Raw genomic sequence first — 24,969 nt, 5'->3', positions numbered from 1 at the left:
GTTTCCTCCACAGCTTCAGGAGTCACTCCTAGGGCAACCCCACTCCTTCCCCGCACTGACTGCAGCTTCCTCCCTTTTAAAGGTCTCCTCTCCTGCCTGTCCTGTGTGATTGACAAGGCCAGAGGGGTGGAGGAGCCCTGCTCCCAGGACCTCTCTGGCCCCTTCCTCCGCTGCGTGGGGTCTCTGCACCGCCCCTCACAGCTCTGTTGTAAAGTATCCAGGACCTGATTCTCCTCTGACCTACAGCAGTTCATACTCACCGTAATGTATGGGGCTGGACTCTCCCCCATGGAGCCATTTACACCTGTGCCAACCAGGGGTAACAGCACGGAAGGGTCTCGCTTGGTAGCATTTTAGACCCACATTGCATGAGTGTAAATGATGTCACAGAGCCTCAGCAAGGCTCAGCCCTCTTTGTTCTAGCTCCAGCAGGCCGACGGAAGAGAGCAAATCCCTTCTGGAAACTAGATTTGGGGATTGTTTTTAGGCAAAGCCTTCTGCTGGGTATTCTGTACATGAGAGACTGCTCTGCATGGACTGAGTCCTGAGAGACTCCCCAGGGGAGAACAGCCAAGAGGCTGCCACATCCATATAATCAATATCACTACTGCCAGAGATGGCTAACACCTCTTAGGGCACAGCACTGCTCTCCTAGGTGTCCTGGAAGAAGATGTAGGGTCTGATTCTCATTTGCATGAAGACCACTTCACACTGCTCTGCGCATGGTAAGGCCCCTTACAGTGTGAGGAAACCAATGACTAGAGAGGAAATGAGAATTGGGCTCATAGGAGCTGAACTGAATCAACCTGAGCGATGGAATGGATGCTTGCCTGAGCACAGCCCGGCACCCCCAGGATAAAACTGGAAGCCAGATTTCCATCAGGGAGGCATGGCTATTCCAGCTGTACCTGAGGAGAGAACAGGCTGTAACAGAGTCAGGAGAGCCCTGGGCTCATTGAACCACTCTTCATCACTCTCCAACAGTTCTCACCACCTGATAGGTGCTGTTTGTAATAAGTACGTGGTGCCAGGTAAAGAAGCAGACCATTCCCAGAAGCCCCCGAGGATGTATTCTGCCCCAGTTTAACTGTGGCCACGCTTTAATTTCTGCAGGATGGACAATGTGACCTGGGAGTCTCCCACAGAGTTTGCCCCAGTTGCCCTTTAACACAGAGGTGTAATCCATGGAAACTACAGATCCCAGCATCCAATGCTGCATCTTGATCCCAGGAGAGGCTACTTGGCTCCAGATAGAACATTGTTTTCTGGGCCCCTGGACTCTCCACAGCTGCTCTCTGGGTTAAAGAAAAGGTTGGTTGGCTGTAGTCGGCTCTGTCGGCAGCAAGTCGGGTATGGCCCTCTGGCGCCAGGGTGGGCAGTGTGTGGGCTCCTGCGTCATGCCAGGCTGACTGTCCATGCAGAGCACTCTTGGCTTGTTTCCAGTCCTGCCTGGTCCGCTTCGAGCTGGTGCTGACTCCTTCATTTCCCTGTCCTCTTCGCTTCTTCAGGCCATGAACACGCTGCAGGATCTGCTCACTAACATCTACTCCCTGCAAAGCACCGTCAACAGCTTCCAGGAAGAGCTGGGGGTCTTGAAGGATAACTTCCAACAAGTACGTACATCTGCCCATGGCAAAGGGGCGGCTGGGGGTGCTGCCCTTGGAGAGCTCTCTTGGCAAAGGGGCGCCCTGGTGACTCAGGAGCACTGCACTGGCCTGCAGGGAATCTGGCTTCCCTGCCTGTGCTCCTGCTCCCCATAGCAAAGAAAAATGATGGGGGTGGGGGTTGGAGTGAGACCTGGGTGCTCTGATGGGGGGACACAGGAACAACAAGCCTCCCCACTGGACAAAATTAAGTAGCCATGAAATCCTGAGTCCAAGCACAGCCCTGAGATCACTGGTGTGCACACTCTTGCTGCAGTGCTACCGACATCCTTCCAGGGCTGCTCCACAGGCCTCCTTTTAGACTTTGTTCCATGCTCTTCCTTGTCGAGCCAAGGCACAAGGCCTGGTCCCCCTTGACAGAGCTGGGTGCTGACACACAGCCAGAGGCTGCCCCCTGCTGGAATTGTTTTACATTCTTATTGTCTTTCAAGCAAGCCAGTTCCCTTTTCTGCCTAAGCCCCTCTGCTTTGTTCCCTGCGGGACCCTTCCCTCCAAGGCCCTGTCCCCCAGCTCCCGTCCATCCAACCAGTGAAGCCAGGATACAGTGTCCTTGGCCAAAGGCATTCCTGAATTACCCGGAGGGGACCCGCTGAGTCTTAGAGAAAACTGCCTCTCCGTCAGAGGAGCTGAGCTGTTAATGTGAAGAGGCCAAGACTGGGCTCCCTGCCTGGCTCAGCCCCAGTGCAGCCCTTTTCCAGCCCTCTCACACTGTGTGTAACCAGAGATCAGTGAGCCTCAGCTAGCCCCGGGCACGAGGCTCATGTGCAGTTAGTCAGGTATTCCCTTGCCACTCCAGAGCCAGGGCACAGGCTGGAGTGCGGAGCTGGCAGGACGCCGCTGGCCACTCATTCCCTCTGCACATCGCGCCATAGAATATCAGCATTGGAAGGGACCTCAGGAGGTCATCTAGTCCAACCCCCTGCTTTGAAACCCCAATTTTTGCCCCAGATCCCTAAATGGCCCCCTCAAGGATTGAACTCACAACCCTGGGTTTAGCAGGCCCATGCTCAAACCATTGAGCTATCCCTCCTCCACCGATGTGGTTTGTTTAACAGGTCGGCATGGATGAAATGAGAGAGTGGCTCACGCAGCTGGATCAGGAAAGGCAGCTCATCCAAGCCATCCTGGACAGGCTGGTGAGTGGGGAGATTCTGGGAGTCAGAGAGAACCTGCTGGCAAAGGGCTTTGGAGAAGGCTCACACACTCAGAGAGCGTAGCCAGGAGGAGCCAGGCAGGGCTGCCACAGCCAGCGAAGGTGCAGTGGAGCCTGCTTCAGCCTTACCGTGGGCATTGGCCCCTTCGTTTGGGAACCTCGGGAGATAAGCTTTTCACAGCCTTGTGCAGAGTGCGAGCTGCCCAACTCCCCTGGCCACTCCGCTCAGCCTTGCAGAGCACAGGGCTTAGTGATGCCGCACTTTTAGTGCCCTTTGCATAGACACCAGAGCGTGGCCTTTCTGAAGGGTTAATTACGCCGCTGAATTCCACACCATGTGGTGCAGGTGACCAGTCCCACAGCACTATCCGTGCCCAGCGCAAGGGAGCAGCTCACAAACAACCCAGGGCTGCAAAGTCAATCCAAAGCAATCTTTAGAAACAATGGGCCAGATCCTTAGCTGGTGTATAAGGGTTCCACTGACTCTGGTGGAACGAGGATGATTTATGCCAGTGGACAATCTAGACCAACAAGTTCACCTCCCCTGGTGGAATCCATCTCCATTCCCTAACCAGGCGAGTGGCTGTATTTGTGATAGCATCTGTAACAAACAGCTCAACTAAAGAGCAAGCTAGGTGCAGTGTATAATATACACAGTCCCATGGGGAAGTCTTTACGCCTGGTCAGTCCAGACGCGTAGATGTCGCCAACTCAGTAGCCATGTTACCTCTGCGCTCGTTGGATGGGAAGCCGGGCTCTGTGCGGGTGAGCAGCTGGCAGCACAGCCAGGCCTCCATACCAAAGGCTGCCTGGTCAACATTCATGCTGCTGCTTCACACCGCCCACTGGCAGTGGGGGAACTGACTTGTCTTCAAGGTGTTTGGACCTGCGAGCACTGGCCTGGGCCCCGCTGCTGCTGTGCTCCGAGGCACGGCAGGTGCAGCCCGAGAGGAGGGCTGCTTGCAGTATTGGTGCACCCAGCCTCTCCAGTGCAGGTAGCTGTAAGTAGGGTGCCCACAGGAAGGGTGACGGAGGCTCCTGCTGCCTTCACACTCAGTGGGTGAGTGTGCAGAGTGTATCCTGTCCTCACTCCACCCTCTGCTCCTGAGAACGGCTTTGGCCTGGGGCCCTGGCCGCTGATCATCTGCAGTAACGTCCCCTGCTGCTCACAGGCTGTAGCAGCCGTACTCAGTCCATGGCCCGGGAGCCACAAACGCCTCTTCTGGGCCTCACATTCTGCTCAGAATTTAGCAGCTCAGATCAACTCTCGCTTTGCCTGGGGCTCGGGGGAGGGCAGTTGCATTCAGCACAGCATTGTTCCCTGCACAGCCCCATGCATGGCAGCGGGTGGTGGGCGATCGGCCTGCCGGTTGAGGAGGTGCCGGCTGGGGGAGTGCTTGGAGAACTATGCAACGGAGGCTAGCCCTAGAGCAGGCTAAGGGTGCGCCCTGCTGTGTGGGTGCTATGTCCCAGCATGCCTCTCTGGTGTGACCCCTGCTTGTGCTTCCAAGCAGTAATGACCCCTACACATACCGTGAAAGGGTCTCAGGTTCCCCTCCCACTCCTCTCTGATCCTCCAACCGCATCCCTGAGCAGTGACATGCACCTTGGCCTCTCCCTGCCCCCAATGGACCACCCTCAGGCACCTTACAAGACCACTGGTTCCTAGGGCCAGTCCTCTCTCCAAACCGCTTAAACTTGCAAAATGGAGCTGACAATCTCCTGGGAGCAGGCTGCCTAATGAGATCCCCGGCAGACAGGCTCTATCATGGTACTTCTGCACTTCCAGTCCCAAGTGGAACCTGAACTCCATGGCCATGTGCAAGGGAAAGATACTGTGGGGATGATGCCATTGCTGAATCTGCTGAGAGGTTTGGGTCTGGCAGGGGGCAGGATTGGGTTTGTTCCTGCACGCCCTGTCCCAGATTGCCCATCCCTCGCTCTGATATAAAGTGCAAGGCCATTCCCCTCTGATGTCCAGCTCCTTTTCTCTTCCTCTGAATGCAGGACAAGATGCAGGCACAGCTGAGTTCTTTCCCCGAGCAGGTGGACATAGTGCAGTGGAGCTCTCTCTTTGATTTGCTCGCTGACAAGGTAGGTGCAGATTCCCACCTGCCTGGTGGACCTTATCCCGAACTGAGGGCTCACTCGAGAGAGAATTGAGCGGAAGCATTTTGGGAGCAATGAGAATTGTGTTTCTGTGTCCATCACGACGCTTTGAATGGGGCAAGCCAGCTCCCTCTGGATTTGCTGTGGGTTATTGTTCACCATTTGATCAGATTTTAAGAGCCTGCAGGGTGAGGCAGGGCTACTGTACTGATTCATGCTGAGATCAAGATCATGTGGGTCTCATCACTGATTAGCTCCAATCCAGGGCACAAGAGGGTTGATGTCTCTCTCAGAGCGGGAAGAGAATGCTGCAAAGTTGAAGCCTCTGGACTCTCAGGGTGTGCTAGGTCACAGTAAACTCTTCTGCCATCACACACACTCACCCTGTAACCCAGCAGTCTATGCCCTCTGCTGGGATCAGCTCACCCCTTGATGACCACTCCTCAGCACATCCAGTAATGCCCCCAGGGGATTATTGCAAGGGTTGGTTATAATCCCCAGCCAGTCGCTCTACTCCCTATGCTACTGGGCCTCTGAAATCTATGGGGGACCTCTAGCAGCCACAACCCTGCACCCTGGCATGCAGCAACCAGCACCAGCCTGCATCCTCACTCAAGACACTCCTGAGCCCTCACACCAACAAGGTTAGCCCAGATACCTGGCTGATCTGAGCTCCGTAATGCAGGGTGGTGTCATGATTGATGCTGTAAAGGGATGAGTGGGATCAGTGTCTGTATTAGCCGACCCCTATGGTTTGGGGAGACCAGGTGAATAACTCCAGTGTGGGCACAGTTCTCAAAGGCAGAAGGAGGTTGCTGGACACTGGTTGCTGTTTTGTTCCTCCAATAGCGAGAACTTGGAATCTGCAAACATGACCCAACTGCCCCAGCCAGTCCCCTGCATCCCCCCACCCCAGATCTGATCAGCACCCCTTTCTGAGCTGTCTGCAGGAACCAACCTGCCATAAAATCAGCGCGGGGGTGTTTTCTTTCAGAGCCCCTCAGACCCAGTGCCCAGCCTCGACTCAAAACGGGACATGGTCAGGGAGGCCCTTGGCAAGCTGTGCCAACTGCCGGAGAAGCATGAAGCCTTGGGAATCCGCATCAGCCTGCTGGAGAGTGAGCTCAAGCAGCAAGTGGATCACCTAGGTGAGGCCCCAGCATCCAGCTTCGCTCCCATCTCTGGGTTGGGCCTGTCTTCCAGGAGAAATCCGGGGCCTTAGAGGGCAGCAAGGGCCCAGACCTGACTGGGTGCAACCAGCTCCTTCCTACTGGGCAGTCAGAGCCACTGCCTGGAGGGACACAAGTGAGACTGGACAGCCTGCCAGTCCTGCAGAGTCCAGCCCGGCTCCAGGAGAGGGGACCCGGGGCAGGGGGGGTGTCTATCTGGCAGGGCCCAGCCCAGCTCCACAGGAGGGGAACTGGGATTTGTCCCTGCAGGGCCCAGACCAGTTCTGGGGGAGGGGAAGCCAACTCTCAGAGAGGCGGAGCAGGGGACTATCCCGGCTTGGGGCCTGGGTATTGTTCAGAATGCAGCATCTTTCTTCCTACTGGTGATGTTGGAAGCAGAGGGAGCCCAGCCCCAGGGAGCTCGTAGGGCTGGGAGTTGGGAAAAGCATCTTGCCTCCTGAAAAGTGAGGAGGTCGGGTCTGGACTCAGAGATGCAGTAAGTGCGGGAGCTAGGCTTGCCAGATGTCCCGTTTTCAACCAGCATGTCCGGTCAATACATCTAACAGGACACCAAAAGTCTGGTTACCATGGGCGGCGGGGGGAGGTGGGGGGTGGAGTGCTGGGTCATCAACCCACACCAGCCCCTGCTCAGCCAGGGCCACCTCCTACCTGCATCTCATGGGTAGGCAGGCAGCAGGTACCATGTCAGGCTGCAGCTCCCATCCCAGCCCTGGGACCCAGGGAGCCCAGCTAGGGAGGAAGCGGGTGGAGAGGATCGAGCTACGAGGAAGAGGGATGAGGGAGTGGGGGGAAGAGGAGTGAGTGGGGGTGTGGCCTCTAGGGAAGAGGCGGAGCAGGGATGGGATGGCGGGGCCTTGGGGGAAGAGGAGGAGCAGGGCCTTGGGAAAGAAGGGGGCAGGCGGTGAGGCCTCATGGGAAGAGGCGGGCTGGGGGGGGGTCCAGTTTTCAGAAATTAGAAAGTTGGCAAACCTAGCGGGAGACCCCTACACCAAGTCTACAGTCTGTCTTCAGAGCTGAGTTGCGCTTGACGACCTTCCCTAGAGCTGACTTGCCAGGGAAGCATTGTTCTTGCAGTGAGGCTGCTCTCGGCAGGAACACCCTGCCCTGGATGGGGGCTCTTAGAGGGAAGTCCGAGGGCAGGAGGACAAAGTGCTAAAGCATTGAGAAGTTCCTCCAGCTACCACTGATGGCCTCACTAGTACCTACAGCAGAGCTGGGAATGCAGCCTGAGCTGCCATGTCCTCTGGGGCTCACCCCATCCATCCCCATCACCCTTTATCCCACAGACGGTGACTTATCTCCAGTAGCTCTGTGAGGCATTGCCTGATCTTGAATTAGCTTTAAAGATGGGCTCCCACTATGAATCCAGATCTGAGTAGCCCCCAAAGGCTTCTCTGTAGTTCAAGCGAACCTTCCTTCCATGGTTCCTTTACTGCTTGAGCCATTCAGGACCCTGCCCCTATGAAGAACCATGTACACGCTATAATTGGGGGGGGCATTCTCTCACCTCAGCTCTAGCACACTGGTGCAGCTCACCTGGGACTGGCAATATTGGGAGCACTAGTGTAGACAGAGCTCCAGCATCTTCATCCCTGGATGTGCCCAGAGCAGCACTGGGTGAGCCAGGGGTAGAACCACTGGCAGCTGGACTACAAGACCATTGCTGGCAGGGATGGAGCTGCGCCTGTAAGGTGACAGTGGTGGGGGAATTCCCTGGAGCTCTCCGTGCAGACACAGCTTTGGTGTCTTTCATTTGGTTCCAGCCAAACTTGGGATCGCAGATGACGTAGCCGCAGATCTGGAGAGAATGAAAAACGAAATAAGCAGCCTACAAAGCAAAGAAGACAAGGTGATCTGGGTCCAGGGCTGTACGTGTTTGTCCCAAGATAGCGCTGTAGCTCAGAGCACATCTTATTTCTCTCATGGTCTCTTGCAATGGCTACAATCAGAGTGGGGAGGGACCTGAAGCAGAATGGGGCATAGATGCAGAAATGGGGTGATTGCAATGGTAGTTGTGTTCCCTTGCCTAAATGTGCATGCATGCCAAGGGCCCCGTGTAAGGGCGTTCTCTATTGCATGGGCACAGGGTGTGATATGCTAATGCTCCCATGTTACAGGGTTGCTGCCTCCTGTGCACCCACTTGTGGCCCGGGATGGCTATGCAGCTCCCTCAGTTTCCCCTCTTCAGGGCTCTGTATTAAACTTCACACAGGTTTTTTACCCAGTAATGCCCTTCCACTGGGGCCAGTTTATTGACACAAAACTCAAAACAAAACTCAGGCCTGGGGGCTTTTCTTCTCCTGCTTTTCCCCCGGGGTCTGCTCTGGGCAGCTCTTCCTTGCCTTGGCTGACCACTCTGGGTGGAGTCAGCTCTCCCTGGCCCTCAGCCTTCGTCAGCCGGCTTCCAGGCCCAAACCTTTCACCCCGGTCAAGGGTCTCCTGCAGGCGCCTCCTGCTTTCTGACGCCTCTGTCACAGCTTCCTCTCCCTGTTTCTTTTTGTCTTTTGTTTGGTTTTGATGCAGCAGCCATACAAGTCTAGGACCGCCACTTTCGTCATTCTTTTTTTGCCAGGGTATTTTTTTTTTTATACCTTTGCACTGAGTCTAGTATCCTTGAGAAACCACAGTAGGGCTTTTGTTGCACTATTCCATTTTCCTGACAGTCTCGCTAGTTCCTTTGATTCCAAGCCAACTTAATAAGAAACTTACTTTCCATAGACAATTACCCACAATACCGGCGAACACAGTCAACAATTTCTTTGGTTTTGCAACATTACACAGCCCGTCTTTCTGTCTTTTTAATACGTTTAACTTATTATTTAAGGCACAAAGACATGTTAACCCTCTAAAAATGACTACTCCACTTTTTCTGCCATGACTGCGTAGAACTTCAGAGTTACGAACGCCAGAGCCAACCACACCCCTCATTTGGAACCGGAAATACGCAATCAGGCAGCGGCAGAGACCAAAAAAAAGAAGCAAAGACAGCACAGTACTGTGTTAAACTAAACTACTAAAAAAAAAAGGGGGGGGGGGAGCAGCATTTTTCTTCTGCATAGTAAAGTTTCAAAGCTGTATTAAGTCAATGTTCAGTTTTAATCTTTTGAAAGAACCACCGTAATGTTTTGTTCAGACTTACGAACAGCGTCCGTTCCCGAGGCGTTCGTAACTCTGAGGTTCTACTGTAGTATTCGCTTTGATTTTTGAGCCTACATGTTAGAACCTTCATCTTTTTGTTTCTTTAGTCCATAAGTCTCGCCATTCCTTTGTGAGCACCTTCATAACTGCACTCTTGTCTACATAAGGGTATTTTAATATCCACCTCCTTGTTTTTTAGAGAATGCTTTGTTGCTTTAAGAAAAGGAGTACTTGTGGCACTTTAGAGACTAACCAATTTATTTGAGCATAAGCTTTCACGAGCTACAGCTCACTTCATCGGATGAATACTGTGGAAAGTACAGAAGACGTTTTTATACACACAAACCGTGAAAAAATGGGTGATTATCACTACAAAAGGTTTTCTCTCCCCCCACCCCACTCTCCTGCTGGTAATACCTGTGTCATCCATCTCATTTCCTGGTATTCCCATGTGCACCAGAATCCATGCCATTGTTACACAGAGAGCTAGAGCCCTGCGCAGATACAAAATTTTTATCCAGATCCGATCCGCAAACGTGGTCTGCAGCTATCCGCAGATATAAAGTGGATATCCTCAGATTTTCCGGGCTTTACAGGTAGCGCGCATTATTTCTGGAGTTAGGAACGTTACTTCACTGATTAGTCATTTCAGCTTTCTGAAGTTCCTGTTCTGATTGTCATTATGCCTGACAAGGAATCGGATAAAATTACAACTGTAGCCAGTCGCTCAGCTCTAATTCAAGTTAGTGCCAACATTACCCCATTAGTTCAGCTGTCAAAATGGCATATTATTCGATAGCCTTTTAGATATCTGGGTTCCAAGACTAGGAACACAGAAGACTGTTCCCACTGTACCCACGTTGTCATATTTTGATCTGTCTGTATAGACTTGGCAAAGCTGTCCTCATTTTCCATACGTAAATGCAGAAATGTCATTGGTCGTAAAATGTTTGGTTTTTTTCTTCCCTCATTTTTTCTTTTTCATACAATTCCAAATCCACAAACGGGGGAATGATTGTCCAGCTATAATTGGACTTCCTATGACTAAAAAATTTTCATTCTTTCAATTTGTCTTTTGTACATGTCACCTTTACCCGTTTTTTGTCCCTGATAATATGAGGAAGTCTGTGGGATTCCATATTATTTTGTCTACTAAGCTCCCAGCAATCCTCATAAATCTGTACTTTTATTTTCATGATTCCTTTTACCTTTGTCCAAAAGGTTAGATCTAATAGTTTCATCCTTAGATTTATAGGTGTTTCTCCAGTGGCTATTGGCAGCGCATACTCTAGTGGGGTTATCATTACACCACATGCCAAGCAGAGCTTGAGCCTGAGCTGTTCAAAATTTCTAAGAATTGTTTTTGAGGCTGAATCAAAAGCTTGGCATCTGTAGTCGAAAACTGGCATCCATAAAGCTCTCTATATCATCATCAGTATCTTATCTGTATTCCATTGGCTTCCAGCTACCCTTTTAAGTAAGTTCATCCAACTTTTACACTTCTGTATGATATTATCTATGGGACTTTTCCAAGTTAATTTATTATCAAACACTAGTCCAAGGAACATCAATTTTTGAACTATCTGAATTTTTTCACCATAAAAAAATAAGTCCCGTTCTTCCCAAATTTTCTTCCTGGTTAAAAGCATTCCCCTGGTTTTTGCACGTGAGAATTTCAATCCTGAATCATTTCCCCACTTGGAAATGCTCTGGAGTTTTTCATTTGTCTTTCTATGGTTACTTTACATCTTTTGTGCTTAGTCCGTAGAGCAGTCATCTGCGAAAAGGGATGTACCTATTCCCATCTGCACACTTTCTTGTTCCTCTCTGGCTCTTTATAGAGACTAGCTGCCCTCTACCAGGCCCCATTTGAAAGGCTGTTAATGGTGGGCTGGACCAATTCCCTCCTAAAGGGTCCCATCCACCCTGTGTCTCAGCTTTACTCTATGAAATCCAACCACTAGCCCCCAGCAAGGTCTTGTCTTTGCAAAGCTTCATGTTCACATTTGACCCATCTGGGCGTTTGGGGAATGACTGATGCTAGAGCATCTGAAAGCCGGGCGTTGGAGGGAAACCGCTTGGCAGCCTTAGCTCTAGAGGGCGTGAGGCGGCGATCGCTGTGCTGGGTGTCTGAGACGGCGCTGTGCCTTGCTTTCTGCAGGGGAGTGAGTTTCAGAGGGATTTGCAGGCCCAGGTGCAGAAGCTGAAGGAGCAGTACGAGAAGCTGCAGAAAGCCTCGGAGAGGCTGCTGAGCAGCATGGGGGATTTCCAGGTAAGAGCAAACCCACCGCAACCTTCCAGGCACCCCCCAGGGAGGGGTCAGGGGAAGGCAGCAGGGCGCAGGGCCCCTTGTGTGTGCCTGACCAGCCTTGCTGGGTGTAGCACCTCCTGCACCACCATTGGGGAGGCCGGCGCCCACCAGGGCACCAGCAGGGACAGCCTTTGGCCTGCCCCCCGTGTGGGGGAAGCAAGGGGGGAAGGCTTCTTGTGCCTTTCTCCTCACACACGCATGCTAGAGCCAGCAACAATCTGGCACTAACCAGGGAAAATTCTGGGTCCCTAATCCCAGGGGCTTTTCCTCAGGAAACTGGCCTCTGGCTGCTTTGGGACCTCCTAGGGATCAGCGGGGGGAGGGGTTAAATAGTTTGTATGAGGTTTTCCCTTGGGCCCTTCATGACTCGTGGGATGCCACATGTGCTGTGTGCACCAGGCATGAAGGGAGAGCTGCCCGGATTTCCAGAAGGCACTTGGAAAAACACAGTTAGGCAGCTTGGTGGGGCTGCAGCACAAACATGGCTGACGCGTGGTCGTGCGGTGAGAAAAACGGCAGTGCAGACGCAGCTCAGGCTGTGCTCCTTGTCATTGCGCCTGGTGGGAACGCCACAAACCCCGCTGGGCCAGGGGGTAGATGGGGCACAAGGTGCCCAGATGGGTGGGGAAGTGACATGGCCCAATTCTTGCCACTCATGGCCACAGACCGTGGGATGATTTGTGACCCTAGCATCTGCCACCACCCTGTGGCTTGGTTGGCCCTGAAGTTCTGTGCTGACTGTCCCTGCCCAGGACTGACACACAGGCAGCTTGACACGGCAGGAGAAGAATGAGGCAGAGCTTCAGGCAGTGACAGACTAAAGAAGCGCAGTCTGCTTATCTTAACAAAGAGAAGGTTAAAGAGTGACTTGATCATGGTCTCCAAGGGTTGACATGGGGAGGAGGGTTTCTGATCTAATCCAGCAGGCACAGGTAGAGTGAGAGAGACCCAGTGTCTTGAAGCCAAAGCTAGACAAATTCAGCCTTTTTTTAAATGAGGGAATTACTATTGACACAACTTGCCCAGGGACCTGGTGAATTCTCCATCCCTTGAAGCTTTTAAATCATGATTGGACACATCTTTGTAAAACAGCTGCTCTCACTCAGCCCCTAGTTCCTGGGCTGGACGCAGGAAGGTGAGGTTCTCTGCCCTGGGTTATACAGACTAGGGGATCATACTGGCCCCTTCTGGCCTTAACATCTAGGAAATGCTTGACTACAACAGTGTGTTTTGCCTGCCCACAGAACCTGCGGATGATGGTTCAGCAGCTGGACCTGAATAAAGCAGACAAAGCCGTGCTGGAGCAGGAGATGAATGTGGTGAGTGGAGACACCCATGGCACCGATCTCAGGGCTAAGGGCTTATTCCCTCCTCCCCCATAATGTGTTTGGCTTTGCAGTACAGGGTCAAGCTCGGCGCTCACTGCACAAATGGCCCAGGCACAGAACACATTTCTCCCGATGGTGCTCTTGAACTTGCAGGGCACCAGTCTAGCACTTATCCCACCACATGTGGGCAGGTCCTGGAGCTTAGGAAAGAGAACAGAAAAGGATCCAGCAAAGGGAATAAATCCTGGCAGCTGCAAGCCCGGTGCCTGGACCTTAAATTCTGACCATGGTGCATAGAGTGGCCCAGCCTTTCCCTGGGGATCTCAGTTAGCCCCGGGTGCTGCTCTCCTTGCAGGCTCTGAGGGGGTGCTGCGACCACCTGATCTCAGAGCAGAAGGCGTTCCCTCTGCTATGGCTGAGATGAATTTCTCAGTATCTCTAATTCTCTCTCTCTCTCCTGCTGTGAATGGAGCTGGGTCCTTTGAAGTGTAGCCTAGTCACCTAGGAAGGAGGAGGAGGATAGGTATCTCTGTTGCTTTAGGACCAGGGCCTTAGTGCTAGGCATTTAACCCTTTCTGTTTCTTGCCTGGGTCAGGGTCACCACCCATCTCTGACTGAGCCCCAGGGATCTGCCCCTCTTTTCACCCTCTCAACCCTAGCCTTGCCCTGCCACCACTGCCTGTCTCCTGGGAAGTCCCATCCTCTCCATGATGGGATGGGAGCTCTCAGCACCGTGCAGGGATTGTGCAGCACCTGGTAGAACTGGGGCAAGAGAGATGGGATCCTGCAGTTGGTACCAAATCCAGGTCTCCCATTACATAAATCCTGCCTCCTCACCACCGGTCTGGGCCCCTGAGGCCTGAGGAACCTGGACCAGCCTTAAATTGTGGCAGAATTCCTCCAGAAACTGCTTCCTTTCAGTTCCTCAGCTCACACCCCTTACAATGCCTTTGCCCACATGCTAAACGCAACTCTGTCCTTAGCGATGCTGCACATGCAGCCTACACAGAGCTCAGCAACCTCTGCTGCCGAATTGCAGCCCCCACCCCTTGCACTGAGGGAAAGTCCTAGCTTGCAGGGTATCTTCTTTGTAGGCTGCAGCCATGTGGCAGGGGCAGTGGAATCCCAAACCCCACCAGGTCTGAGTCCCTGCATCACAGCCACTTAGGATGGGACCAGCCCTTTAAAATGCTGCTTCTTCACTAGAAAGCAGACAAGAGTGCGCTGGAGGCCATGGTGAACCATGGGGAGCTGCAAAGCGCCACTACTCAGCTGAACGAGATGATGCAGGATCTGCTGCAGAAGATGTCCCTGCAGGACAACGATTGGCAGAAGGCGCTGGAGAAGCTGTTCAGTGACGTGGACTCCAAGGTAGCAGCTTCACCGGGGAGGGAGGGAATGGTCAGCGCATGAAATCACTACACTCCAGAGCAAGTGGGTGCAGGGGCCTGGGGTACAAGCAGCAGTTGAATAGGGAGTAAAGCACCATCAGCCTGATCTTCCTTTCACACCGTGTAAATGGAAAGACTCCAGATTCTGCTGGAGTGAAACTGGTGTGAGACCAGGATCACTCTCCCTAGTGCCCCCCTTCCCTGCAGCCAGCTCCCTGGGTAAAAAGAATGCTGCTTGGAGACAGGCTGACCAGCCCCCCTCTGTGTGAGGGGCAGGGGATCAAGGGAGCATGTAGGCCAGGCCTGGTTCTGTTCCTCCCAGGTAAATGCAGTCACTCCCAATGGTAGCAGGATCTGGCCCACATACTCCCTTCTACCTCAGGGCTGCTTTGAGCTCTACTGCCCTGGCCCCAGGGCACTGATGTGGCAGGGGTCTCCCCACAGAGGGAGCATGCTGCCCCTGCTTCTGAGTCTTGTGCTGATGCTTCACTGAGGGATCCATTCAGCTGACACAGGGATGGAGAGGAAAGGGCACAGGCCTGGGCTCCATTCTCTAATCACTGCTGGCTGCACTGTGCTCTGATGGGCTTATCTGCCCTGCCAGCAGCCGGAAGGGACTGATTCCATCTTTGCTTATTGTCTGTCCCAAAACCCTGATTTGGGGTAGGCAGAAATTGCACTTTTCCTTGTTCACCTTCAGTCCGGACTGACTGATTAGGCTCAGGACTTAGCTGAGGGTTTTGTCGTGTCCTTCCATTGAAGACCCACATATCAAAATACTGTCCATGGAAACTACAGCTCCATGTATGTTCAACAGTTCTGCTGTCCTTCTGTGAAAACATTCGGGTGCACTAGCAATCCCAAAAGGGAAACTTCATATGCAAAATTCCCCAAAGGGTGTGATAAATGTACTCAGTTTAGCACTTTCTTTGGCTAAAGGAATTTGCTAGAGTCCACTTGAGACATCCAGTTTGGAGAATATTGTAGCTCCTTTCACTTCGGGGGGGGGGGGGGGAGGAAGTCATCCCATGTTGGGAGGATATATTTTTCTCTGACAACTGCTTCATTCAGTCTTTTCAGATCCACACAGATTCGTATCTTTCCATTTTTCTTTGTACCCAGTACCAGCGGGGCACACCATGCTGTTGGTTCAGACATTTTCTCGATGTGCCAATCCGCTCCATTCTCTATAACTCAGTTTCTACTTTATGAAGTAATGAGATAGGAAGCCTGCCTGTCGTAGGGTTTAGCATTGTCTCTTCAGGTGATTTATATTGGAGCTCCTTTCAAAAGTCCAATATCACAAAATATTCCAAGTTCTTCCGCCTTTCTCACTGGGCCCATCAAGGGTGCCACACTGCAACTGAGAAGGCTATTGGTCTGTGGTCCTTTGATCACATACATTCTGAATGCACGGCTTCTGTAAGTTGTTTCTGTGGTGAACTGGCCCTTGCAGTTCACAACACCTCCGGGGCTAGACAGAGTAGTGTCAGGTGACTTCAGCTCTGGAAGGGGTTCAAGGTGATTGCAAATCCCTTCTGAGATGACTGTCAGCTCCTGAGTCAATTTTAAAGCCAATAGTCTTGCCATGAATATTCAGTTTCACGCTCCAGGCAGATTCTGTATCATCACAAGTGATAGATCCCAGAAGCCATGGCCCTTGAGTCAACTCTTTGACTGCTTTTGTGCAGCAAACAGCTGCAAAGTGTCCATATTTTGTGCATGTATTACACTGTGAGCCTCTGGCTGGACATGCATCATTTCTTGGGATATGGCTTTTTCTACACTGTGTGTACGGAGGCTGGAATTTGACTCTCTTAGCCTGGGATTTCCATCTCCTTGTCCCAGGGGTTTCATGATAATGACTTTTAACAATCAACTGTGTGTTTATAGCTTCTAAGCTAGTTTCAGGTTTTTCAAGTTGCTCCTGTCTTTTGATTCTGCTGTTTGACTAGTTCAGACTGCTTTGTCATCTGTATAGCTGTAGCTAGGGTTAAATCTGTCTTCAACTGTAGCTGCTATGAAAGATTTTATCTGTTAATCCAATAAAGAACCTGTCTCTGATATTTTCATGTTCTGCAATCCCAGTTTTCAGTTAATGCATGCAGAACTCTTATAAAAAATTCAACGTTTTCCCATGGTTGATGAATTCTCTGGTGAAAACATGCTCTTTCATAAACCACATTTCTCTGAGGTATAAAGTATGCATCAAACATAGCCAGAACCCTTTCCTAGTCATCTTTGTGCCTGTCTTCAGTAAACTGAAAGGATTTAAAGATATGCTTTGCCTGCTTCTCCATAGTATAAATTAAAGATGATAACTGTGTATCTCCAGTTAACTGGTGGAGCTTTGTAGTGATTTGAAATCTTGCAAAATACTGCTTCCAGTCTGTCCACTGTGAAGGTTTGTCAAAGCTGAAGTTCTCTAGGGCATTGAAGAGTGGCATGTGGACAAACTCCTGCAACCTTTGTTGCTTTGTTCCTTCTGTTTGTTCCCCTCTGGCACTAGCTTACTTCTGACACCATGTCATGTACTTCTTGTACATGATAGGTTGCAGGGCTGCTACTAGCACGTCAAGCTTCTGTATCAGATACGGACTGACTACAGAGCTTACTTCTCAGAGAGATGCACATCAGATGTGTTCACTATGAGATCCTTCAGTGCTCTGCCAGGTATGACTGAGGTTAGCTTAAACAAGGTCTTTTACAGACAGTGCCATCTAATGGCTGAACAGTATAATACAGTTTAGCATTCCATTACAGGGGGAGTAAAGTGCAGACTGACAGAGATGCCTGCTGCTGCTGGCAGGGCTCCTTTCTTGGTCACCTGGCTTCTCTCTCCCCCATCCCTATGCAGTTGGACCACATGGCCCTGGACCCTCTGCGGAAGCAGCTGGAGGAAGTGTGGAAGTTCATTAAGAAGTATTTGAGTGAGGGCCCCCGCTTTGATGCTGATAGTGCCGCTGGCTTTAAAAGGTGAGTGGGTGAGAGGCAGGGTCCTGAGAAGGGGAGCAGAGTATTGGGCCCTTCCTCTGGCTCTACCTTGGAGAGATCACAAAGGAACAGCTGGGCTGTGCCCCGCCAAGGACTGCGTGGGTAGACAGCCCAGAGTCGAGGGCTGCACTTTGCTGGGTAAAATGGAGCCAAAGGCAGCCACGCTCATAGACATGCGTCCAAGAGAACTACTAGTCCCAGCAAGAAATGCTGCATCCTGCAGCTAGCCACCAAACTCCTTGCATCATGAGGGAGCCCCAATTGACTGCTGGGAGCTGTAATCTCATTGGGCACCTCCCTTGAAAGACAAGGGCAGCTGCAGGAGCATTGCAGACACAGAGGCTTACAGGCAGGACTTCACCAGCCCTGCCATGACCAATGCTCTGGATTCTAACAGGCTTGTCAGTATCATGTTTGATAGACTCTGGCTTTGTGCGCGGTCAGTCACAAACCCTTAGTCATGGGAGGTCCTGCTCTCTCCTGAAGCTCAGGATTTAACCTGGCAGCTTGCAAGGTTCTCAGTGAAACTGGAGCAGCTGCTCCACATCCCCTCCAGCAGCCCCCACACACAGGGCCCATAGTGTCAAAAGCTAAGCACAGGTTGGCCTCCTCGACATCTGCTGCAAATGCTCAGTCTCACCTAGAATGTTTGGAAAATGGAGTTAATAGTTCTCTTTCCTCTGTTACTCATGCCCAAGGCAAGAATGACTGACCTGAGTTCCTGGGGCAGATTCATAGAGTGGGCTTTAGAAAGCCAGGCTGGTCAGTGCACAGAGCACTGGGCTGGGACTCAGGTGAACTGGCTTCTGGTCTTGGCTCTGTTCCTGACCTGCTGCAGGACCTTGAATAAGTCACTTCCCCACTTTGGTTCCTCCTTCCCCTTTGTACAGTATAAGTTCTTCAGGGCAGGGACTGGCTCTCACTGTGCATGTCCAAGGTCCTGATCTCATTTGGGATCTCCAGGTGCTACCATAATACAAATCAAAAGAAATGTGTTTCTAAGCTACCGTCAATGCCACCTGTGAGCTTTGCGGTAGGCTACAGCTTAGCATGAGCATGGCATAAGGCGAGTCGCTGTGTCTGTTTCAGGCAGCTCTTTGAACGAGTGAAGTGCATTTCCTGTGACAGACCCGTGGCCATGATGACTGGGCCGTGAGTATCAAGCAATGCCCCATTTCCTGCAGTTCTGGCTGAGCCAGGCAAGCACAAGATGTTTCCCCTAGAGGGCACTGTTTGACTTTTTTTCATACCGTTACTTTTGTGCAGGCACCTGGTGACAGTCCGAAAAGCAAATCTGCTCTCACGGCCACGTCCGGCTAGTGCCAACGGTTACGAGTACCTGGCACTCAAGCAGCGAGCAAGGTGAGCAATTCCCCAGGGAGCTGCAGGTCCCCAGCATGGCTAAAACAGCCAGGAGGCTTCTCTCGTGTAGTTGCGTCTGATGAGGGACGTGCCATGTACCTGGCTGTTCCCGGGCCTGCATGGGGGACTCCTCACATGCCGCCTGTGTACTTCCCAGCCCTTTAATTCAGGTGCCCGGCTCACCACATGCAAGCACAGGCTGATCCATGCAGAGCCCTGCTCATCCGCTTTCCTCTGGGAGACTGGCTGATTCTTGGCTGGTCAAGGTCAGGGTTCTGCAGCGGACTGGCTGCTTTCTCCTTCCCCAGGGAGCAAGTTGTAGAGGGCAATGACGGGCGTGAAATGACTAGCCATGGGCAGCTCTCCTCCCAGCAGTGCTGGCAATGCCAGGCACATGCCGCCTACCCCATCAAGCGATTGTCCAAGGTGAAGGCTCTTACCACCATGTACCCCTACGGAGACCCGACAGTCCTCACCTACGATAACGTAAGCCAGCCCGTGTTGCCCTGTGTTTTCCCCTCCCATGCTAATCTCAGCACAGCACTTCCCTTTAGACCAGTTGGCTTGGGGCCACTTCTCCACTGGAGAGTCAGGCCAAGGGCCAGCATGGGGAGATGGGGCCACCAGAAGAACCTGCTGGAGGGGATTGATCTGACGGGGGGGCAGGGAGGGCAGTGGCTGTGGGTGAGAGGGAGGTGGGTGGCAGAGGGGAGAGGAAGAGATTAGCAGCGGGGAGGAAGTCAGGGCCCCTGGTGTGAGGAGAGCAGCATTCAGGTGAGATCTCCATGCACATTGTGTTCTTCCCTGCAGAGCGAAGTGGATATCCTGGGCATCAACGGAGTTCTCTACAAGGGTAGGGTGAGCTCACAGCTGGCAAACCGGAGTGTCTCTCTGGAGAAGGAGTTCTCAGGTTGGTTGGAGGGGCAGCTCCTCTGGCAGAGGGTGTGGGGCAGGGCGAGGGGTTCAGTCCACAGGCTAAACGCAGCTGGGGCTACTTGCGCTTTTAGAGTGGAGATGCGGAGATGACCCCACCCCCAGCATGCAATGGACTAGCTCCAGGCACTCGAGCTACTCAGCCCAAAATGGACATTGCATGCTGGGCTCTGTAGTCAGCATGGGTGGCCCTAAAGATGAAGGGGGCTGCTATCAGCTCCATTGTATAAATGTTCTATGTGGCCGTAGTGGGTTCCCCACAGCCGCCTGGGCTGGGCATTTTGGGCACCGCAGGGTAGCTGATGGACATACACCATGTGCCCAGCCCGACTGAGTGCGGCCATGAGGCATGAGCAGAGCCTGCTGTGGGGAGTGCCGTGTGGACAGCAACTCAGACATTCCTGTGGGGGCGTCACATGAATCCCTGGCCCCACCCCGTTCCATACACCCAGGGCCAGAGCGCAAGATGGCTGCTTGGGGGTGAGATCTCCTCCCGGTAGGCTTGCACCCCCAGTCTTGCTCTGTCCTGGGGCTGTCCCTGCTGGGCTGGCCCCCCCTCCCCCCGCACTCCCCGTACTGCTTGGACACGGATTTAGCCTCTTGCCACGCTAACTGGTCTCTTCCAATTCTTCTCTCTGCAGGAGCAAAGACCCCCCGGCCACCCTCCAAACATGGGATGGAAAGAACGCACTCCGCCACCTCCTATGGCAGCCACTATGTGTCACCCTATGCATGTGAGTGCTGGTGTCCCTGCAGGGTGGCATTCCCAGGGGCTGGTCAGGGCCTGCATCTGTTGCGCGTCTCCTGGCTCCAGAGCTCTGCTCTGTGAGTGCACAGTGAAATACGTGACTGTGATGGCAGGGGGAGTGCATCCAGCAGGCTCCTGACGTGGGGAACAGCCAGGGTCACACAGCGCAACAATATTGTGTACTAGCCGCCACACAAGCTGTGCAGAGTCAGGGAATGCAGGTGGAGGGAGCAGGGCATGGGCAAGGGGCAGTGGGAAAGACGTCACGCGCGGGGGCGTGACACTCTATGGAGATCTGGTAGTGGCTGCAGTGCAGAAGGCTCTCGCACCAAGGGGGTGGGGGATTGTGGGGAGGGTTGTGCAGCGGCACAGGGTGGGTGGATGCTGGATGAGCAGAGGCAGTAGGGAGGAGACTAAAGCAAGGGGGGCAGGGTCTGGAGGCAGTCTGGAGCAAATTCAGGAGCGGGTCTGCAACTATGCAGGGTTGATCGGAGCTTCAGAGACTTGCAGGTGGTGGAGAGGAGAGTGAGCTGCTAGGCCAGGCAGCCGGCTTGCTGCCCTGGAGCAGCGCAGAGCTCAGCCGCCCTCCGCCAGTGGCCGGCAGACCCAACTGGGGACGTGGCTCTCCTAGGTGGACCTGGTGGCTGCTGTCCGTGTCAATGTCAGGGGGTGGGGTTGGCTAGACAGTGAAGGGCAGAGTCACACGACCATCACCAATCTGCCATCCATCACCAACCTGGTGCCAGGCAGCTCCTGGCGGTGAGAGTGGTGTGGCTGTGTCAGCCACATGCAAGGCCGCCAGAGGAACCCCACTGAGGTCAGCGCTGGAGGGGGGCAGGAACTAGGCCCTGGCTCTAGCTCGCAACAGCCGTCACATCCCTGTGGGCTCTGGCCCACTCAGCTCATCATCCCATGGGCAGAGTCATGGCTGGGGGGGGAGGCAGATCCGTGGAGCCTCCACACAGCACCCCCTGCAGACCAGCCCCAATCCTTACCCCAGGCTGCCAGGGATCTTGGCGGTGGGCAGGCTTCCCTGTCTCGCCCCCTTGAACTCCAGGGGTGGCTATAAAGCTGCCCCCTTGCCAGCTGGTGGCCACGACTCCCTGGGGCTGGGGCCACCTTGAGTCACCCAGCCTGTGGGCTAAGCGTGTTTTCTTCCCTCGGTGTGTTGCAGCCTCTGTTGTCCGGATGAGGGCCACGACCGCAGGGAGCAAGTCGCAGCCTGCCCAAGAGCTGCCGGCCTGCCTGGTGCGGGTGAAGACCGAGCTCCCCCCGGGGCAGCTGCCGAGCGAGGGGGGCGTGGCCAGCCCGTGAGCCGCAAGGGGCTGTGGCCATTCCATGGGCCCCGCCCCCACCCCTTCCTTTACCCACCATTCCTTGTGTAAATACTGTGCTATGTCGCTGGGCGGGACGGCCATCCCCAGGCGTTCCTGCTGCACGTGGCCCCTGGACGGCATCGCCAGCGGGCCAGACCCACCGTCTCCCGTACAACCGGGCCAGCGAGGGGGGTTTCTTACTGGGCAGGGCACGCTCCATGCAGCAGGGACTCACCAGCCATCAGCTCCACCAGGAGCTCTAGTGGGGGCAGCCATGCGGGGGGCAGGAGGGGGGCAGGGAGGGCTGCCCCTGACAGAATGTGTCACCTCATTATAAACCAGTCGCTCCCCCAGACCAACCAGTTCTGCCTTAACACAGAGTCACAGGCAGGATCCACGAGGCACAGAGGGACCCCTGGGGCAGAGCCGAGCCAACCGCCCACCAGCAGGATCCCCAGGCCATGGGAGCGTGTGATGAGTCCCAAAGGCTGCCCTGCTCAGGGGCCTGGGGCTAGCTTGGCTGCTGAATCGTTATAATGATCACCCAGGCCCAGGCGTGTTGCACTGAGGTCAGGGGAGCTCCTCTGGGTCTGCAGGGGGGAGATCTCTGGCCCTTACACAGTCGTCTAGCCTCCCTCCCTCCCCCTTACCTGGGTTCCCAGGAGAATTCCCTCCCTCTGTCCTGCCACCACCAGACCAGCAGGCTCCTGCTACTGTCGCCTCCAGGGCCCCATATGTCTCCAACAAACTGGGTCCCTCCACCAAGTGCAGCACTCCTGGCACATGAGGATCTGGACCTCCAGCAGGGTGCATCACTGCATGGATCACCTTGATCCGCGAGGCACCGAGGCCTGGGGTTCTGAACAAGAGCCCGAGCACGGCAGCAAGTGCAGGCCTCCACCAGACAGCACCAGATCGGATTGCTGTTCCTGGGCCTGTCCACACTCCAGACCCAGCAGGGGCCCTTTGGTTTGGCCTGCGAACACACTCCCCTTTTCCCTCACAGCGCTGGGCTTGGAAAGCAGGCACCCCAGAGCTGCTGCCCGCCCTCGCAGCTGTGCATTCACAACAGACTAACTTAAGGGACTCCATAAAGTTTTCACTTTTTTAAGCGGCTTTGGGTGGGATCGTTTCATGCTGGTGCCAAGGGGAGAACCCCACTGCAGGTGGTGAGAGGTTACTGATCACATGCTTGTTGAGGCCTGGGTGCTGGGCCACAGGGCATGAGGGATGGCTGGGAACATCCCCTCTTACCATGAGCAGCATCTTGCAGCCTATGCCTGCAGAGCTGTTGGGGCCAATGCTGACCCGGTTTATACCAGTGTAAATCTGGAGTAACCCCCCAAAATGACAGGAGTTACACCAGCGTGAGATCAGTGACCAGCCCTTTGCCTCGAGGTCAGAGTTTCTAATCCAGTCCAAGCATGAAAAGAGAAAAGCCGTTCCCACCTGGCAGCTTAGTGCTGGCCTCGGTCCATCTTGTAGTACTCAGTGTCACACCAGGCCAGCGAGGCCAAGGACAAGAGGGCCATGGCGGCAGAACAGTGAGGCACATTGGTGCTGTCCCTGTTTTGTGGCCTCAGGGGTAGCGTGTCAGTCCAGTGCCATATTCCCCCACACACTGAGGAAGGTAGTTCGCTGGCTGCAGTGGTTTGAAATCACTAGACTCTGTCTCTTCTACCGGGGACTAGTTCTGCCTTTGCTCACACTCATGTACGCCAATTGTCCCTCCATTATGGGTAGGGGAGAAAAGGTGGAGAGAGGTGAAGTGACTTGCCCAGGACTGAAAGGAGGAGTTGGTGGCAGCGGTAGGATTAGAATGCAGACGATCCTGGCTCCCAGGCATCTGCACAGCCCTGCACCTCTGAGAGAATGGCATGCTCTTGTCCACAAGTCAGGCCTGCAGTGTTGGTGCCGGTACTTGGGGAAAGCTAGCTGGGAAGGACTGAGAGCATCATGGAGCAGAGTCCGTGGGCAGTGCATTGGGCCACGAGAGCTGGTCCTGGAGCAATGCCTGCACCAATGCAGGTGCCAGAGCACTCAGCTGAGGCGCAGAAGCATTGATATTTAACAGTGGGCTCCCTCTGACAGAGCCACGCCACACGTTGTTCTGGGAACAGGTGTCCTTGTCAAGCAAACGCAGAGAGCAGAAGACAGCAGGACAGCCGTGTAGTGCGTCCCTGCCAGCCACTGTCAGCGTCAGGCCTACCCAGAGTGGGAATTGCATTTGTAAAATTCAGCCTGGCAAGTGGCTCCTGTTGTGCGAAGCGTGGGCACTGCCAGTGTCGCTTCTGGCTCAGCCAGAGCCTCTCTCAGGCACTGCGGCCTGGTGATTCAGGCTCTGGCCTGGCGGAGCCCTGCACTGCCTGATTCTGAGTGGCCTAGGATAAAAAAAGTCTGCTCTGAGTCAGGCAGAGCAGGGCCTTGAAGCCGGCTCCCCCTCCCGCCTTCCTGGACATTTCAACACAATCCCGATCCGTTTCACAACAGAGCAAGGGGCTGGGGTTGGTCCAATGAGGAATGGAAACAAATGATGAAACCTATCAAAGTTGCCGTGAAGCAGACTGTCGTCTCCCGGTCAGTGCTAGTCACATGCTTAGCAATCTTCTGCCTGTGGCCAATGCTCTGGGCTCCATGCTGGCTGGTTTGGGCCCAGGCTGGAAGCCCTGGCAGCCTGCAATCCCAAGGACCGTGCCACGCAGCTAGATCAACCATGGACCCAGGCAGGACAGATGGGGCTGCGTGTCAATGGTTTGTTTCTCTCTGCAGTGAGAGACCCTAGTGGGTGCTTTGGCCAATTGCCCATCTGTCATGAGGGCTCTTGGGAGACGAGACTGCAGGGGGTCGGGGTGCAGAGGTCCCATTTCCACGAGGCCCAGCAGGGGATAGTCTCTGCTTTCCCAGCATGTGGCTGAGGTTGGCACATGGACAAGAGCGAGCCAGCTCAGGCCCTGTCTGGACAAGGCCAGAATGATGCTTGTAGGTTTTGGATGGAGCCTGGGGAAATGGCGCAGCAGAGGAAGGTGGGGTTCCAGCCCTTTGTCCAGCCAGTCTGCACAGTGGGGAACTCCTCATTTGCTCCTGGCCCCATAAGGCAGTGGTTTTCAAACTGTGGGTCATGGCCCAGTACTGGGTCATGGAATACAGTATAAGGCACTGGGTCGTGGTGGTTATGATCAACACCGCTGACCTGGCTGTTAAAAGTCCTGGCAGTGGTGCTGCCCGGCTAAGACAGGCTAGTCCCTACCTATTCTGACACCGTGCTGCACCCTGGAAGCAGCCAGCAGCAGGTCCGGCTCCTAGACGTGGGGACCAGAGAGCTCCGCACACTG

The 24,969-nt window shown here is 53.9% G+C and overlaps 1 protein-coding gene across 1 annotated transcript in view; it reads left to right on the top strand.

The window, feature by feature from the left end:
* LOC311526882 (uncharacterized protein C16orf96) overlaps positions 1 to 24,370 on the top strand; it is a gene marked incomplete at its 5' end in the record, with an annotated part of 32,249 nt that extends 7,879 nt beyond the window's left edge. The window contains 15 exons of the mRNA XM_084640349.1: positions 1,509 to 1,613; positions 2,720 to 2,800; positions 4,825 to 4,911; positions 5,921 to 6,074; positions 7,880 to 7,965; positions 11,416 to 11,526; positions 12,810 to 12,884; positions 14,100 to 14,264; positions 17,142 to 17,260; positions 18,368 to 18,430; positions 18,545 to 18,640; positions 18,949 to 19,126; positions 19,451 to 19,550; positions 20,215 to 20,307; positions 21,496 to 24,370. Of these exons, the coding sequence (XP_084496475.1) occupies positions 1,509 to 1,613; positions 2,720 to 2,800; positions 4,825 to 4,911; positions 5,921 to 6,074; positions 7,880 to 7,965; positions 11,416 to 11,526; positions 12,810 to 12,884; positions 14,100 to 14,264; positions 17,142 to 17,260; positions 18,368 to 18,430; positions 18,545 to 18,640; positions 18,949 to 19,126; positions 19,451 to 19,550; positions 20,215 to 20,307; positions 21,496 to 21,635 (1,653 nt within the window). The 3' untranslated portion in view covers positions 21,636 to 24,370. The remainder of the gene's footprint in view (positions 1 to 1,508; positions 1,614 to 2,719; positions 2,801 to 4,824; positions 4,912 to 5,920; positions 6,075 to 7,879; positions 7,966 to 11,415; positions 11,527 to 12,809; positions 12,885 to 14,099; positions 14,265 to 17,141; positions 17,261 to 18,367; positions 18,431 to 18,544; positions 18,641 to 18,948; positions 19,127 to 19,450; positions 19,551 to 20,214; positions 20,308 to 21,495) is intronic.
* Between the last annotated feature and the right edge of the window lie 599 nt (positions 24,371 to 24,969).

This window comes from Lepidochelys olivacea (assembly GCF_965140295.1).
Source record: "Lepidochelys olivacea isolate rLepOli2 genome assembly, chromosome: 10".
In the NCBI taxonomy this organism is placed as follows: Eukaryota; Metazoa; Chordata; order Testudines; family Cheloniidae; genus Lepidochelys; species Lepidochelys olivacea.
This window is presented reverse-complemented; position numbering and strand designations above follow the sequence as displayed.